The sequence below is a fragment of the Rhinatrema bivittatum genome, chromosome 3, assembly GCF_901001135.1.
Source record: "Rhinatrema bivittatum chromosome 3, aRhiBiv1.1, whole genome shotgun sequence".
NCBI lineage: Eukaryota > Metazoa > Chordata > Amphibia > Gymnophiona > Rhinatrematidae > Rhinatrema > Rhinatrema bivittatum.
Window position 1 is genome coordinate 590004411 of NC_042617.1, and position 17153 is coordinate 590021563.

A 17153-nucleotide genomic window follows, 5' to 3' on the forward strand; every position below is an offset into this window, starting at 1 on the left:
CTCCAGGCGAGCCACCTGTATCAGGGACAGAGTACCAGAGGCCGACTGCTGCTGCGGCTTCTGAATCCAACTGCTGCATGAGACTCGAACAGACCGCCACACGCAGGCCTAGACCCAGAACCTCAAAGGCTCGCTTGAGGTGCACTTCCAACTTCCGATCCTGAACATCCTTCAGTGCGGAAGCTCCAGCCACCGAGATGGTCATCTTCTTGGTGACCGCCGACACCGCGGCATCCACCTTCGGGACCTTGAGGGCATCCAAATGCTCCTGCAACAGCGGATAAAGCTTGGGCATTGCCCTGCCGAAGCGCAGCCCCGAGTCGGGGGTGTCCCACTCTCTGGTAATCAGTTTATGGATCTTCTTTGGAATTGGAAAGGCACTGGGAGGTCTCTGAAGGCCATCTAGCACCGGATTAACGCCCTCCGCATCCGAATCCTCTAGAGTAAGCTTGACTCCCAATTCCTCCAACACCTGGGGAATGAGCGGGCAAAGCTCCTCTCTCCTAAACAGGCGTATCACGCATGCATCATCGCCTTCCGTCTCCGGAATCTCCACTTCCCCCTGATCCAATCTAGGATCTAGGGGGTCCAGAGGAGGGTCCCCCTGGCGGATCCACATCCTGACTGTCTCCCAAGGATGGGGCATCCTCCTCCTGGGAGTCCTCAGAGTCTGAATCTGACTCCTCTTGCGCTGTGCGATCCCCCTGGGACAGTTAGTCGTGAGCCCCCAGATCCGCTAGGGGGACCCGACTTCTGCTTTGCCACATCCACGTGCCCAGCCTTCCGACCTCATGTGCCTGCCTGCTTAGCCAGGAAAGCATCATGCAGCAGAAGAACAAATTCGGGTGAAAACTCCCCCGGGGTGCCCAAGGGCCATTTGGGGCTGCTCGGACCCGAGACACCCTGATCGTCAGAGTCTGGCTGTATTCTGGGAATACCAAGTGGTGCGGGCCCCCCGGAGCCCTGGCTGTCCATCTGGTGCCGCCTCAGCAGCCATTACCACTCCCTCCTGAGCTCCCAGACCCCCTGCTGTGGGCCTGGAGTGTCTCTGCGGCTTTGCTCAGATGCCCCCTCCTGCACAAGCCATGCAGAGGTGGAGGTCATTGAGAAAAGCCACCCAGCTCCCACAAGACCGGCAGGCTTCCCCTTGCTGTAAATCTGACATTTGCACTTCTCCTTTTTTATATTTATTTACTTTATTTAAACACTAAACGCTAAACAGCAGGGCCTGCTTAGAAAACGCGGCCAAACCGCGTGGGGGAGGGGCGTGCCACGCGGCCGAGAACCAAGCAGAAGAGGGCGCACTACCCCCCTGCAACTCCCGCCGGCGTGAAAGACTGTCCTCACCACGCGCTGCACCGGCCGTGCAGCCCGGTCTGCTGAAACGGCAAACCGACCCCCCCCCCCCCCCCCGGGGAGATATTGCCTCTGGAAGTCATCCCCAAACCTCCGCTTACCTCTGACCCAGCCGCAACGATCCCCGAGGCGCCTGCACTCAGAGGCAGCTCAGCTAAACCCGCGCTGCCTCAGCCGCAAAGGTCTTTTTTTTTTTTTTATGTCAACAAACATTTAAAGGCACAGACACCCTAACATAAGTCCCCATAGAAAAAAAGTTGGGTACTTCCCTGAACGTGCTCTGGCCGGCGGAGGGGGGCTTCAGGTCCCACTGAGGGAGTCAGACCACTGGCTATCCGGGTCCTGGAGATGCGGGCTGAACTAGGCAGGGGTATCCAACCCCCCATTCGCCCGGCTCCACCCGAGGGATGGCCCTTGTCCAGGAACCTGGCACCTCGGGGAGCAAATTTTCCTCAACAGCACCTCACTCAGTCAGGACTGCAGGGCTAGCACCTCTTCCATCTGCTGAAGGTAGAGAAATACTGAGGGACTGCGGGTGGCACTCTCATACATGTGGCAGTGCCCAAACCTTTGTTCTCTACCTCCATCTGCTGGCAGGGATGAATAAAACCCATTTGTCTGGACTGATCTGGGTATGTTCAGGAAATGCACTTTAAAATGCAACAGAAGAGTTCTTGAATGCCATAGAAACTCTAAGCTGGCCAAAATTCATCACCTCTATATCAGCGGCCACTTCTGAAATCAGAATTCAAATTTTGCTGCAGAGTAGTAAAACCTCTGGTATCTGCTGCATCCCTCATGCCATTTTCTTGTTCCTACTGCAGCTTAGTGACAGGGAACAGCCAAGTTAAGACATCACCTGCAAGATCGCAATCTGTTCCATGTTAACTAGAGGCCTGCAAAAGCTGAGGGAAATGCCTGTTTTCAAATAAGAAAACCATTCAGTCGCTCACTGGTTAAAACAGCGACATCAGCCAGCTCTGCTGCAGCTCAGCCCAGCAATGTGCTGCACTCATGATTCACACGCACCCTTTCATCCTGGGTTCAGCACAGAAGCACAAAGTGCTCCTGAATAAGAAAACCATTCAGTCGCTCACTGGTTAAAACAGCGACATCAGCCAGCTCTGCTGCAGCTCAGCCCAGCAATGTGCTGCACTCATGATTCACACGCACCCTGTCATCCTGGGTTCAGCACAGAAGCACAAGGAGCTCCTGAATAAGAAACACATTCAGTCGCTCACTGGTTAAAACAGCGACATCAGCCAGCTCTGCTGCAGCTCAGCCCAGCAATGTGCTGCATTTATGATTCACACGCACCCTTTCATCGCACAGAAGCACAAAGTGCTCCTGTAACTGTTTTCAATGGCCTGCAGGGGTGGAAGCCTTAGCAAAAAACGATTCCTGCTTCCTGAGGGTTGGAGGTGGCAGCCGTTATCACCGTACTTACTTCTGTTGGTCTACAGAGGTTTACATGTTTTAAGACAAATGTAAAATGACCTCTCTCCCACGCATACCTCTCCCAACATAATAGAAACGGCTCATCTGGTATTCCTCTGAAAGCAAGTACATAATACACCTCTCTCTATGCCCACGCTGTAGTTACGAGCTGAGTCAGAGCCACTCTACTAACTTTCTTGGTTCGAATGTACTCCCCCACCGCCCGCTCCCAAAAACAGCTCTGCACAGACATCTGTCAAGGCATCTTAACGTTCAGCTGACTGGCAGAGTGTAACCAGGTATCGGGATCTTACATGTTACACACAGAGTATTAGAAGCTTTCAGTACATCAATGCAGCTGAACCTGACACTGGGCATGGCTGCTCCTGATCAGATACAGCTCCACGGTTACCAGCAAATAAACCTTCTTTCATATACCAATGCTCACTTCACAAGGTCAGCCAGAGCCATTACACAACTTTCTCTGGCTTGTTGATGCTTCGAAATGGTTTTGTTTTGGGTTTGTTTTTTTAACACAATTGCTAAGCTGGTTTCTGTTGCCGTCTCTGCTAGGAGGGCACACTTCTGTTTAATTACATAAAAAAAGATCATCTAATCTGAAGCATCTCATATCCTACTGTAAACCAGGCTGTTTTCCGGATTTCCACAATGAATATGTATGAGAGAAATTTGCATACAGTGGAAGCAGTGCATGCACATCTATCTCATGCACATGCATTGTAGAAATCCTGAAAAGCAGATCAATTCCAGGCCTCACTCTCCCCCAAGGACTAGATTTGGAGACCCCTGTTCTAAAACAGATATAAAAATCCCTGCTGCACTTACTCACTAGGAACAAAATGCACCCGATATTCCAGCCTTTCGTTCTGCCCTTAATTTGTTTATGAGAAGGGGGTGGCAATAGTGGGAGTGCATGGTAAGTGCATTTCCTCCAACACAAACCAGCGCATTCCTCCCTCTCCTTCTTCTCTTCCTTCCCCATCCCACAAATGCAGTTCTCTCCCTTCTTCCAGCCCTCCCGCCCCCAAAGACCTCTCCCTCCATTCACCTCATTCTCTTCTCTTCCCCTCCCTCCCATAGCCTGCAACTTGCTCACGCCTCTCTCTCTCCCTCCTCCTCTAACCTTCGCTCCTCTTCCCCCTTCACACTCCTCCTCCCTTTCTCCGAGTACCCGATGAGGGCCAAAAATGCTTCCGTCGCCTCCTGTTCCATCTCACTCACTGAGAAGATGCACTTGTGGGCGAGCGCTGATAAGAACCAGAAGGAAGACTTTACACATGAAAAATAAGCAGAAAAGCTGCACAATATTCAGCTACAGCTCCACCCTGTGAGAGAAAAGATGCACAATTTTCACAGGGGAAAGACACCATTAAGAATATGAATACATTTGTTTGATCATCATCAAAAAAGTAACAAGAAAACAATATGCATAGTTCCTAGGTTTACCTGTTACATACCATGCAGCAGAAACATAAAATAAAACCTCCTATGAAAACTCTAAATTTCCCGTCTCCCACTCTTCCTTCATAAAAGAAAACAACCCCGCCCCTCCGTAGTAATCAATTATGAGAACAGAAACAGGCATTTAATAAGCTAAATTATTTGGTCCTCTATTCATTGCGATTTTTTCAATCAGCTAAATGAAACTATCAATTAAAAACCTATGAATATTGTTTTAAATACTTGAATTCAGTGGCGACTAAGATGGCCGCTGCACAGATAACACGCTAGCGTCCCGTCTCCTCGGAGGTCATTTCAATCTTGCCTTTCCTGTGATTGCCTTTACGATTTCTGAATTAAAACATGCCTCACACTAAAAGGAAGGCAAGAATAAGGAATAATATTACCTCTACACCTATCTCAGATTTTCGACAACCGAGGATCGACTCGATGTTAGCGGGACCCATTCAGAAACAGCCGGAGGGAGGAGCCGTGGGAGGAATCTGCGTAGGGCAGACGCAGAGGAAACATCTTTGAGCCCCGGCGGGCCAACGGTCCCTAAACCTCCGCTGGTTCCTCGAGAAGATCGGAGGACATGGTGGAAGAGCTGATAGGAAAAACATCCTCAGATGTCCTCGATGCCCCGAGAAGGAGCGGAGGGGATCCGCTAACTTCGGTGAGCTCCACGGGATCGAAGGGAGAGGAGCAACTCGACCATGACGGAGGGAGCGGCACGACAGAGAAGGGAGTGAAAGAACCAGATATAGAGGTAATATGTAATCCTCCATTAGTGAGGCCTACTAAAATTACTTTAGAGGAAATCTGGAATGCACTTATAACAATGGATAAATCCATAAACGTATTGGCCTCAATGCTTAAAGAAAGTATGACTAAGGTGCAGTGTTTGGACAGTAAAATAATAGCTGTTGAATCATCTGTAAAAGAAATAGAAGTTAAAATTAATAAAATGAAGGAAGTTCAAAATAATTTGGTCAAATCGGAAAATATATGTAATAAGAAATTGGAAGCTATGGAAACCGAGTTAAGGAGGGCAAATTTAAGAATACTGAATTTTCCAAAGTCAAGAATGGATACACCACGAGACTTGCTCAAAGGTTACCTTGTTAATGTTCTTAAATTTCCAGAACAAGCTATACCAGCTATCTCAAGAATATTTTATATTCCATCTGTTAAAGATGGGAAGAACGATTTGCAAAACCAATTGCATGAATCCATGGTAAATTTATCTGCTATCTTGGAAATGTCTAAGGAAATAATAATAGACTCTAGAGCCACACTCTTAGTCACATTTATCTTTATTACTGAAACGGACTCCGTACTAAGATCAGCTTTTCGAAATCAAGTCCAAGAATTTTATGGACAACAAATTCGTGTTTTTCCCAACATTACGAAAGTCACCCAAGAAAGAAGAAAAAGGTTTCTGATGATGAGAAATGAAGTGATATCAAGAGGTGCCAGATATCAATTGCGCTTTCCTTCAAAGTGTATGATTATACATCAAAATTCAAGATACATATTTACTGAACCGGATCAATTACGTCTGTACCTGGACACTCACTCCTAAAATATCTTTGTTCGTTGGTTGGCTATTAAAAGTAAACAGAGTGGGGATACTCTGCAGCAATTTAACTGTTAGTTTTTCTTCTGTTCTGCTCTTTTTTCTGATATCTCAGTCTCCTATATTCTTATTATAGTTTCGGACTGTTTTTCATTTAAAATAGAGTATGAGTATAAATACTTGAATTATTTCTGATTGTATATGAAGTCTGAATTTTTCTGAATAGTAATACTATTGTAATATATGGAAATTCAATAAAAAAAATAAAAAAAAAATACTTGAATTCAGAAAATATGAGAAATATAAAAGATGTGTGGGGATGCCAAAGGTGACAGTGCCCTCTAACCCTCTGACTGGCTCCCTCCCTTTTCAGTTCTAGCTTTAAGATGCAGCAGTTTGTAAGGTTATGACTTAGCCTTCCTAGTGACAGAAGGTTTGGTTTAAATTGTTTCCAATTTGATGAATTAGTATCCTTTGTTTGTAGTAACTTTTCTATTATTTTACTAAATCTAAATCATTTAAAGATGTATTGATGCATGTCTATTGTACTGGTTTTTGTTTTTCTTGCTGTACTTTGGTCGAAGGAAGGTGATCTAGAAACTTAAATTAGCATAACATAAGAGGATGCATTCAAGCACTGCAAAAAAACAACTTTCCATTGGCTACTGATGAGGAAATATGCAAATGAAGGCTATGGCTCCTATCAGGTAGTGCAGATATAGAGCCCATCTTATTTTGTTTATTTAAAAAATGTATCACCTGCTGATCTATAATTCTCAGTGAGTAACAGTGCTACATACAAAACATATTTTGACATAATGACATTTACTATAAATTTTGTTTGTATAGAGTGCTTTGAAGAATCAGAATATGTACCTGCAAGTGATTCTACTGAAATCAAGAGCAAGAAAGAGACTTACCTTGGGTTTTGGGACGAAAGCTCGACCTGGAATAGTGAAGCAGTTTTGGACATTGCAGAGGTACTGGGACATGATGGAGAGCCTGCTTCGTTGCCGACTGCCTGTACTGGCCGTAAGCCTCTATCAACAGAGAGAAAATACAAGGAAGTGTACATGAGACTTTCCCGGGAGATACTGTAAGTACAGAAACATATAGCGACCAATACTCACAGATATCCGATTATCTGCGTATAACTCAGAAGAGATGTTCAGCAGTTTGGCTGTAACCAGGATAAGGTCTAGTTAGCTGCATAAGTTATATCTGGATAACTTCACAACTGCTGCAGAGCAGGTCTAACTTATTCGCTTAACTAAACAGGATAAGGTGAATATAGGAACTGTATCCAGTTAAGATAAAGGGAGAAGCTGCTCCGCCTCGTTCTGCCCATTGCCCAGACCCAAGATATCAGCCAGCCCCTGGCATCCTCTTCCCCCAAATAGGGTCCCGTCCCCCCCAAAAGGTAAAAACCCTTGCACCTGGCCTGGTCTGACTGAGCCGGGTGTGAGGGGTCACCCTTGCACCTGGCCTGGTCTGACTGAGCCGGGTGTGAGGGGTCACCCTTGCACCTGGCCTGGTCTGACTGAGCCGGGTGTGAGGGGTCAGCCTGGCCTGGTCTGACTGAGCCGGGTGTGAGGGGTCACCCTTGCACCTGGCCTGGTCTGACTGAGCCGGGTGTGAGGGGTCAGCCTGGCCTGGTCTGACTGAGCCGGGTGTGAGGGGTCACCCTTGCACCTGGCCTGGTCTGACTGAGCCGGGTGTGAGGGGTCACCCTTGCACCTGGCCTGGTCTGACTGAGCCGGGTGTGAGGGGTCAGCCTGGCCTGGTCTGACTGAGCCGGGTGTGAGGGGTCAGCCTGGCCTGGTCTGACTGAGCCGGGTGTGAGGGGTCACCCTTGTACCTGGCCTGGTCTGACTGAGCCGGGTGTGAGGGGTCACCCTTGTACCTGGCCCGGTCTGACTGAGCCGGGTGTGAGGGGTCACCCTTGTACCTGGCCTGGTCTGACTGAGCCGGGTGTGAGGGGTCACCCTTGTACCTGGCCTGGTCTGACTGAGCCGGGTGTGAGGGGTCAGCCTTGCACCTGGCCTGGTCTGACTGAGCCAGGTGTGAGGGGTCAGCCTGGCCTGGTCTGACTGAGCCGGGTGTGAGGGGTCACCCTTGTACCTGGCCTGGTCTGACTGAGCCGGGTGTGAGGGGTCACACTTGTACCTGGCCCGGTCTGACTGAGCCGGGTGTGAGGGGTCAGCCTGGCCTGGTCTGACTGAGCCGGGTGTGAGGGGTCACCCTTGTACCTGGCCCGGTCTGACTGAGCCGGGTGTGAGGGGTCAGCCTGGCCTGGTCTGACTGAGCCGGGTGTGAGGGGTCACCCTTGTACCTGGCCCGGTCTGACTGAGCCGGGTGTGAGGGGTCAGCCTGGCCTGGTCTGACTGAGCCGGGTGTGAGGGGTCACCCTTGTACCTGGCCCGGTCTGACTGAGCCGGGTGTGAGGGGTCAGCCTGGCCCGGTCTGACTGAGCCGGGTGTGAGGGGTCACCCTTGTACCTGGCCCGGTCTGACTGAGCCGGGTGTGAGGGGTCACCCTTGCACCTGGCCTGGTCTGACTGAGCCGGGTGTGAGGGGTCACCCTTGTACCTGGCTTGGTCTGACTGAGCCGGGTGTGAGGGGTCACCCTTGTAGCTGGCCTGGTCTGACTGAGCCGGGTGTGAGGGGTCACCCTTGTACCTGGCCTGGTCTGACTGAGCCGGGTGTGAGGGGTCACCCTTGCACCTGGCCTGGTCTGACTGAGCCGGGTGTGAGGGGTCAGCCTTGCACCTGGCCTGGTCTGACTGAGCCGGGTGTGAGGGGTCACCCTTGTACCTGGCCTGGTCTGACTGAGCCGGGTGTGAGGGGTCACCCTTGCACCTGGCCTGGTCGGACTGAGCCGGGTGTGAGGGGTCACCCTTGCACCTGGCCCGGTCTGACTGAGCCGGGTGTGAGGGGTCACCCTTGTACCTGGCCCGGTCTGACTGAGCCGGGTGTGAGGGGTCAGCCTTGCACCTGGCCTGGTCTGACTGAGCCGGGTGTGAGGGGTCACCCTTGCACCTGGCCTGGTCTGACTGAGCCGGGTGTGAGGGGTCACCCTTGCACCTGGCCTGGTCTGACTGAGCCGGGTGTGAGGGGTCACCCTTGTACCTGGCCCGGTCTGACTGAGCCGGGTGTGAGGGGTCACCCTTGTACCTGGCCTGGTCTGACTGAGCCGGGTGTGAGGGGTCACCCTTGCACCTGGCCTGGTCTGACTGAGCCAGGTGTGAGGGGTCAGCCTGGCCTGGTCTGACTGAGCCGGGTGTGAGGGGTCACCCTTGTACCTGGCCTGGTCTGACTGAGCCGGGTGTGAGGGGTCACCCTTGTACCTGGCCCGGTCTGACTGAGCCGGGTGTGAGGGGTCAGCCTGGCCTGGTCTGACTGAGCCGGGTGTGAGGGGTCACCCTTGTACCTGGCCCGGTCTGACTGAGCCGGGTGTGAGGGGTCACCCTTGTACCTGGCCCGGTCTGACTGAGCCGGGTGTGAGGGGTCACCCTTGCACCTGGCCTGGTCTGACTGAGCCGGGTGTGAGGGGTCACCCTTGTACCTGGCCTGGTCTGACTGAGCCGGGTGTGAGGGGTCACCCTTGTACCTGGCCTGGTCTGACTGAGCCGGGTGTGAGGGGTCACCCTTGTACCTGGCCTGGTCTGACTGAGCCGGGTGTGAGGGGTCACCCTTGCACCTGGCCTGGTCTGACTGAGCCGGGGGTGAGGGGTCACCCTTGTACCTGGCCTGGTCTGACTGAGCCGGGTGTGAGGGGTCACCCTTGTACCTGGCCTGGTCTGACTGAGCCGGGTGTGAGGGGTCACCCTTGCACCTGGCCTGGTCTGACTGAGCCGGGTGTCAGGGGTCACCCTTGCACCTGGCCCGGTCTGACTGAGCCGGGTGTGAGGGGTCACCCTTGTACCTGGCCCGGTCTGACTGAGCCGGGTGTGAGGGGTCAGCCTTGCACCTGGCCTGGTCTGACTGAGCCGGGTGTGAGGGGTCACCCTTGCACCTGGCCTGGTCTGACTGAGCCGGGTGTGAGGGGTCACCCTTGCACCTGGCCTGGTCTGACTGAGCCGGGTGTGAGGGGTCACCCTTGTACCTGGCCCGGTCTGACTGAGCCGGGTGTCAGGGGTCACCCTTGCACCTGGCCCGGTCTGACTGAGCCGGGTGTCAGGGGTCACCCTTGCACCTGGCCTGGTCTGACTGAGCCGGGTGTGAGGGGTCACCCTTGTACCTGGCCCGGTCTGACTGAGCCGGGTGTCAGGGGTCACCCTTGCACCTGGCCCGGTCTGACTGAGCCGGGTGTGAGGGGTCACCCTTGCACCTGGCCTGGTCTGACTGAGCCGGGTGTGAGGGGTCACCCTTGCACCTGGCCCGGTCTGACTGAGCCGGGTGTGAGGGGTCACCCTTGCACCTGGCCCGGTCTGACTGAGCCGGGTGTGAGGGGTCACCCTTGCACCTGGCCTGGTCTGACTGAGCCGGGTGTGAGGGGTCACCCTTGTACCTGGCCCGGTCTGACTGAGCCGGGTGTCAGGGGTCACCCTTGCACCTGGCCCGGTCTGACTGAGCCGGGTGTCAGGGGTCACCCTGCACCTGGCCTGGTCTGACTGAGCCGGGTGTGAGGGGTCACCCTTGTACCTGGCCCGGTCTGACTGAGCCGGGTGTCAGGGGTCACCCTTGCACCTGGCCCGGTCTGACTGAGCCGGGTGTGAGGGGTCACCCTTGTACCTGGCCCGGTCTGACTGAGCCGGGTGTCAGGGGTCACCCTTGCACCTGGCCCGGTCTGACTGAGCCGGGTGTGAGGGGTCACCCTTGCACCTGGCCTGGTCTGACTGAGCCGGGTGTGAGGGGTCACCCTTGCACCTGGCCTGGTCTGACTGAGCCGGGTGTGAGGGGTCACCCTTGTACCTGGCCTGGTCTGACTGAGCCGGGTGTGAGGGGTCACCCTTGCACCTGGCCTGGTCTGACTGAGCCGGGTGTGAGGGGTCACCCTTGCACTTGGCCTGGTCTGACTGAGCCGGGTGTCAGGGGTCACCCTTGCACCTGGCCTGGTCTGACTGAGCCGGGTGTGAGGGGTCAGCCTGGCACCTGGCCTGGTCTGACTGAGCCGGGTGTCAGGGGTCACCCTTGCACCTGGCCTGGTCTGACTGAGCCGGGTGTGAGGGGTCACCCTTGCACCTGGCCTGGTCTGACTGAGCCGGGTGTGAGGGGTCACCCTTGCACCTGGCCTGGTCTGACTGAGCCGGGTGTGAGGGGTCACCCTTGCACCTGGCCTGGTCTGACTGAGCCGGGTGTGAGGGGTCACCCTTGCACCTGGCCTGGTCTGACTGAGCCGGGTGTGAGGGGTCACCCTTGCACCTGGCCTGGTCTGACTGAGCCGGGTGTGAGGGGTCACCCTTGTACCTGGCCTGGTCTGACTGAGCCGGGTGTCAGGGGTCACCCTTGTACCTGGCCTGGTCTGACTGAGCCGGGTGTGAGGGGTCACCCTTGCACCTGGCCTGGTCTGACTGAGCCGGGTGTGAGGGGTCACCCTTGCACCTGGCCTGGTCTGACTGAGCCGGGTGTGAGGGGTCACCCTTGCACCTGGCCTGGTCTGACTGAGCCGGGTGTCAGGGGTCACCCTTGCACCTGGCCTGGTCTGACTGAGCCGGGTGTGAGGGGTCAGCCTGGCACCTGGCCTGGTCTGACTGAGCCGGGTGTGAGGGGTCAGCCTTGCACCTGGCCTGGTCTGACTGAGCCGGGTGTGAGGGGTCAGCCTTGCTCCTGGCCTGGTCTGACTGAGCCGGGTGTCAGGGGTCACCCTTGCACCTGGCCCGGTCTGACTGAGCCGGGTGTCAGGGGTCACCCTTGCACCTGGCCCGGTCTGACTGAGCCGGGTGTGAGGGGTCACCCTTGCACCTGGCCCGGTCTGACTGAGCCGGGTGTCAGGGGTCACCCTTGTACCTGGCCCGGTCTGACTGAGCCGGGTGTGAGGGGTCACCCTTGCACCTGGCCCGGTCTGACTGAGCCGGGTGTCAGGGGTCACCCTTGCTCCTGGCCCGGTCTGACTGAGCCGGGTGTCAGGGGTCACCCTTGTACCTGGCCTGGTCTGACTGAGCCGGGTGTCAGGGGTCACCCTTGCACTTGGCCTGGTCTGACTGAGCCGGGTGTCAGGGGTCACCCTTGCACTTGGCCTGGTCTGACTGAGCCGGGTGTCAGGGGTCACCCTTGCACTTGGCCTGGTCTGACTGAGCCGGGTGTCGGGGGTCACCCTTGCACTTGGCCTGGTCTGACTGAGCCGGGTGTCAGGGGTCACCCTTGCACTTGGCCTGGTCTGACTGAGCCGGGTGTGAGGGGTCACCCTTGTACCTGGCCTGGTCTGACTGAGCCGGGTGTCAGGGGTCACCCTTGCACTTGGCCTGGTCTGACTGAGCCGGGTGTCAGGGGTCACCCTTGCACTTGGCCTGGTCTGACTGAGCCGGGTGTGAGGGGTCACCCTTGCACTTGGCCTGGTCTGACTGAGCCGGGTGTGAGGGGTCACCCTTGCACCTGGCCTGGTCTGACTGAGCCGGGTGTGAGGGGTCACCCTTGCACCTGGCCTGGTCTGACTGAGCCGGGTGTGAGGGGTCACCCTTGCACTTTATTTAAAGGTTCAGGAGACGCAGGAGTGAGGTCGGTGGTGGGGTTTTTTTTTTACCTTTTGGGAGTGGGGTTGGGGCCCAGGAACTTATTTGCCTTTGTGACAGCTTTGGGGGAGAAGGGGGAGGGGGTGTGGAGCGCCAGGGGCACGGGACCCTATTTTATTTATTTGGACCTTTCAGGGGGTGGGTGGGAGCCAAGGACTCTATTTTACTGATTTGACCCCTTCGAGGGTGGGGGGGGGGGGCCGTTGCCATGCAACTTCCCCATTTTTGGAGGCCAGTGGCCCTTTATGGCTAGCGCTGCATTAAAGGGCCGCTAGGTGCCTTCTTCTGCCCCGTGGTGCTGGTGGCTGCGAGACCACAGAATGTGCCATGTGAGGTCTGCAGCGCTGTGCACTGGGAGATCGGGTCCTATCGTCTGTCCTGCCCTCTGGGTGAGAGAAAGGGGGAATTCTTCAGGGTGTCTGAGGGAGAAAATATTTGGGTATTTCACAGGCTTGCCATGATTCAGAACCAGTGCTGGGTTGAGCTATTATTCATTTGTCTTTTTAATAGAAGTTTTAAATATAAAAAGAATGCGCCATAGAGCTGCAATGGTTTTTGGGGGGAGGGGCCACACTATCGTAGTGACACCCCCCCTCCCCGAAATAGTGGGTCCCCTCCTGTGAATATACATCAAGGCTTAGTGGCTCTGCTCGTTTGTTTGTTCTGACAGGTTCCTCCTGGCCTCTTTGTGCAATTTGACTCAATAGTAACTGGGGCTGCTGTAGACATGAAACTTCGTTTGCAGCTATCCAGGATTTTCATCCATCCTCCCCTCGCCCACCCAACTCTCTCTCTCGCCCTAGTCCGGCCACTGCAACCACAGCCCTCGAAGTGAGACACACAAATGTCTCTGCCCGAAAACGGATACAAAAAGTGGTGGCAACTGGGACTGTCACCGAGGCCTCCAACAGCTGAGGAGCAGCAGCCGGATATTCAACCCGGGCCTCCCAGCTGAGCATCCTTTGGAGCGTGGCTGTGAGAGAGGCGCTTCCGCCACGACCTGCACCTCACTAAAGCACTCTCCAACCCAGTGGCTCCTGGGCATCCCAGGCAACTGTGAATCGCAGCTGGTGATGCGAACTGCTGAAGCAGAGGGGGAAAGCACTTTTACATCATGAAACCGTAAAATTCAGCTTGAACTGGTCAGCAGCCAGCCACAGAAAAACCGTACACGCCAGGATGTGGAAGTAAATCAGCAGCTTTTCAAAATTTCTGAACTAGCGTCACCTTTTCCGTTATCAGGAAAATGGCTAGCAATACCCGGAGAAGGGAAAACAAATCCGGCAGCATTTATCAAATCAGCTACGTGAAATTAGGTAACTGAGTCATAACAGCACTAGTAAGGACTGATTTCTCCTAATAATGATGCTTGGAGTCCTTAAGCAGTAGCAGCAGTAGTGGGATGTGTGCAATTGGTTTTAACGAAGAGAAAGCTCGAGAACCAGGCGAAGCCAAAAACAACTGACTCATCCTCTGACCTTGAGCAGCTCACTTCACCTGCTCGGCAGCTCACCGTGCGAGACACTTTGCATCTCATTTGAGCTATACTGGGCGCTGAAGCCCTATAATCTGCACGTCAGCCTGTGCGACATTCCCAGCTGGCAAACGCTTCAGTGCATTACACGTTACGCGATGCTGCTTCAGGCTTCTCTTTGTTCTACTCTCACGCCTCTCCAGCAGCAGGGCACACTGCATCTTTCCTCTCATGTTTTGTATTTCAAAGCTCGCTTGACTTTCTTTTTTTTTTGCTTCTATACATTACCCTTCATGCAGGCACATCTGCCAAAACATGGCAGTGTTGGGTTTTTATGATTTACTTTTAATTCATGCGATTGGATTTATATTTTATTGCTTGTGACTTAATGCCTGCTTGATTTTATCAAATTGTGTTTGTTTTAATTATTGATTAAATGGATTTGATTTGTGTAGTTTTTTACCCCATTTTATTATATTAATTGTGTATTAGTCTCCCTTTTTTGCCATCTCCTCTGGTTTGCTGTTTTCTCCCATGATGAAGCCTACCTATCCCCTTGCTAGTCTTCTATCAGATTAACCATAGCATACAAACCACGGGGGCAATTCTCTTTTAGGTACAGAAATGATTACCTCTAAAACATGCTATAAGATTCTCTAATTTATCTGAATACAGTACAAAACTCCCCAATGAGTAAGCTTCCCCCTGTCTCAATAAATGCTCGATTGGAAAGGAGCTGGTTATACCACCCTGGTAGAACACTGCTCGATATCCTAAAACATTCCAGGTCATTTAGTGAAGAGACAGAATACACGGAGAAATGGAAGACAGAATACACGGAGAAATGGAAAGCAATTCTGAACAAGTGTTCTCTAGATCTTGTGAAACTAAATTTAGATGGTTTCAAATGAGAAATTACAATTTACCTGGTAATTTCCTTTTCTTTAGTATAGATAGATGAATCCAGAACCAGTGGGCCATACACCTCTACCAGAAGATGGAGACTGAGCAAAGCTGACATCATGGTATATTTTATATATATATATATATATATATATATATATATATATATATATATATATATATACACACACCCCTGCAGTGACATCAGCTTTCCAGTATTCTCTGCAAAAGTTAACTGTGGACAGACTAACAAAACTTGACTAATAACAGATAACCATTCGGGTACTCAGCCAACAGGAAACGCTGAGACAAAGAATGTATTAACACTAGGCTAGGGAGTGGATTAACACTTACCAGTAACCCCTGGAAACACGCAGCCATGCAGGAGAATCATAGCACAATCATTTGGCAGCCAAGGCAGGAAGCTGGATTAATCTGTGTGTACTAAATAAAGGGAAATTATCAGGTAAGTAGTAATTTCTCTCTTTTTAGTGTTCAGACAGATGAATCCAGAACCGGTGGGATGTACCCAAGTTACTTCTGAATAGGCCGGGAGGCTGCCTGCGGTCCAGTCAACACCACACGTGCCAAGGCTGTGTCCTCCCGGGCCTGCACATCCAGATGATAATACCTGGAAAAGGAGGACCACGTCGCAGCTCGGCAAATGTCAACGGGAGACAATCTAACTTCTGCCCATGACACTGCCTGAGTCCTAGTGGAATGACTGCTCAGTATCCACATACGCGGCCGTGACCACCTCCTTAATCCAGCGAGCTATGGTAGCCTGCGAAGCCGGCTCGCCATGTTTACTTCCACCGTCGAGGACAAACAAGCAATCCGTCTTCCTGAGAGGTTTAAAAACCTCCAGATACCTCACGATATACGTCTTTCGACATCCAGGAATTTCCCCACCCTCCAGCGAGTAAGGATTGGCTTCCTCGTCTGTGCCATCTGGGTCCCTATCGGGAAGACCAACCAGCGATCTAGATGCATTTTGACGCTTCACCACAGCAGCAGGCGTGCGACTCTGCACCTGGCAAGATTTCTTCAGCCGCGACCAAGGACTGCAATCCTTCAAAACATTCCACCCACGAAAAGGCAGCAGGAGGCACCTGTCCCGTGCCCGCCGAACTACCTCCCCCCGCTGATGAACCAGTTAAGGAAGTTCCAAGGTCAGGCGCTCCCTCCTGACACATCTTCACCCAGGCCTACATCAGGCTGGGAAGAACCGGGCTCAGTAAAATCAGACGAAGGCAATTCTCCCTGAGCCTCCAGGCAGCACTGGCACAAGAGGAAACACCAGGCTAAAACGCCCAACTATGACAGGCAGCACTGAGGGTAAGCTGCTTAGGTTTCTGAGCTATAGGCGCCATTAGTCTGTCAGTACGCTTACAGGCGACTGAAAGGTGCGCATCCAAGCTCTGTGTGCGCTACAAAAAATAGGTGTCCGAATTTTAGATGCCCCAAAATTTAAGTGTTCAAGCCTGTGCTTGATAAGCACCCAAAAGCTGAGCACCCTCACTGCCGCTCAGATAGGGCGTAGAGTAAAACACGCACCCAAATTATATGCCACTACCAGCTGGACGCCCAAGCAGCTGTCCAACTAAGCAGTTGTGTGTCCAGCTTTTGGATGGACACACACGCACAAATCGATGGTCCTGAAGAGGGCAGCATAATATGCAGGGAAAATGTGCGAAAGAGCAGCCATGGCCTACCATGTGATATGCAAAGATAAACCTAACAGCAGAGCCTAGACCGTAAACCGCCAGGCTGTCCACATCCCCCGAAACACCTTCGGAGGCCAGGAGCATGGAGGCCAGAGGAAGGAGGAATCCCTTCAACAAACTCTCTTTCACTATTCACTTATTTATTTATTGTTAGCTTTGCCTGAGCTCAACCCGTCCCAATTGAGTACAGAGTCGGGTCTCCGGCTGCGGGGGGAGAGGGCATATCCCGCTTGTCTTTCACAGATAAGCCCACGCTGGCCGAAAGCCAGCTACTGAACCAAAGCACTCCTCCGAGGGAAAATCTACCTTATAAATGGCCTGTGACCGACGGCCCGCAAATGCGCAGTAGAGACCAGCTCTACCGCGCATGTGCGGGCGAGCACGTCGCTCTGAGGCAGCTTCAGAAAGAAAAAAAAATGGCGGCGTCCAGTGGCAGCAGCGGGCGGCGGTACCGGCAGCGGGCGGCAACGGCGGTAGCGAGCGGCGGCGGTAGCGACAGCGGTAGCGGCGACGGCGGTAGCGGGCGGTAGCGAGGGAGGGAGAAGA

At 53.1% G+C, this 17153-nt stretch overlaps 1 protein-coding gene across 5 annotated transcripts in view; it reads right to left on the reverse strand.

Moving 5' to 3' along the window:
- TFB1M (transcription factor B1, mitochondrial) overlaps nucleotides 1-17153 on the reverse strand; it is a 181503-nt gene that overhangs the window by 120885 nt on the left and 43465 nt on the right. For all 5 annotated transcript variants that reach the window (XR_003855776.1, XM_029596710.1, XM_029596709.1 and 2 more), the window contains exon 6: nucleotides 6754-6873. Coding sequence is in view for 4 of the 5 variants with exons in the window: in XM_029596710.1 (XP_029452570.1) it covers nucleotides 6754-6873 (120 nt within the window). In the remaining variant the exon portion in view is untranslated. The remainder of the gene's footprint in view (nucleotides 1-6753; nucleotides 6874-17153) is intronic.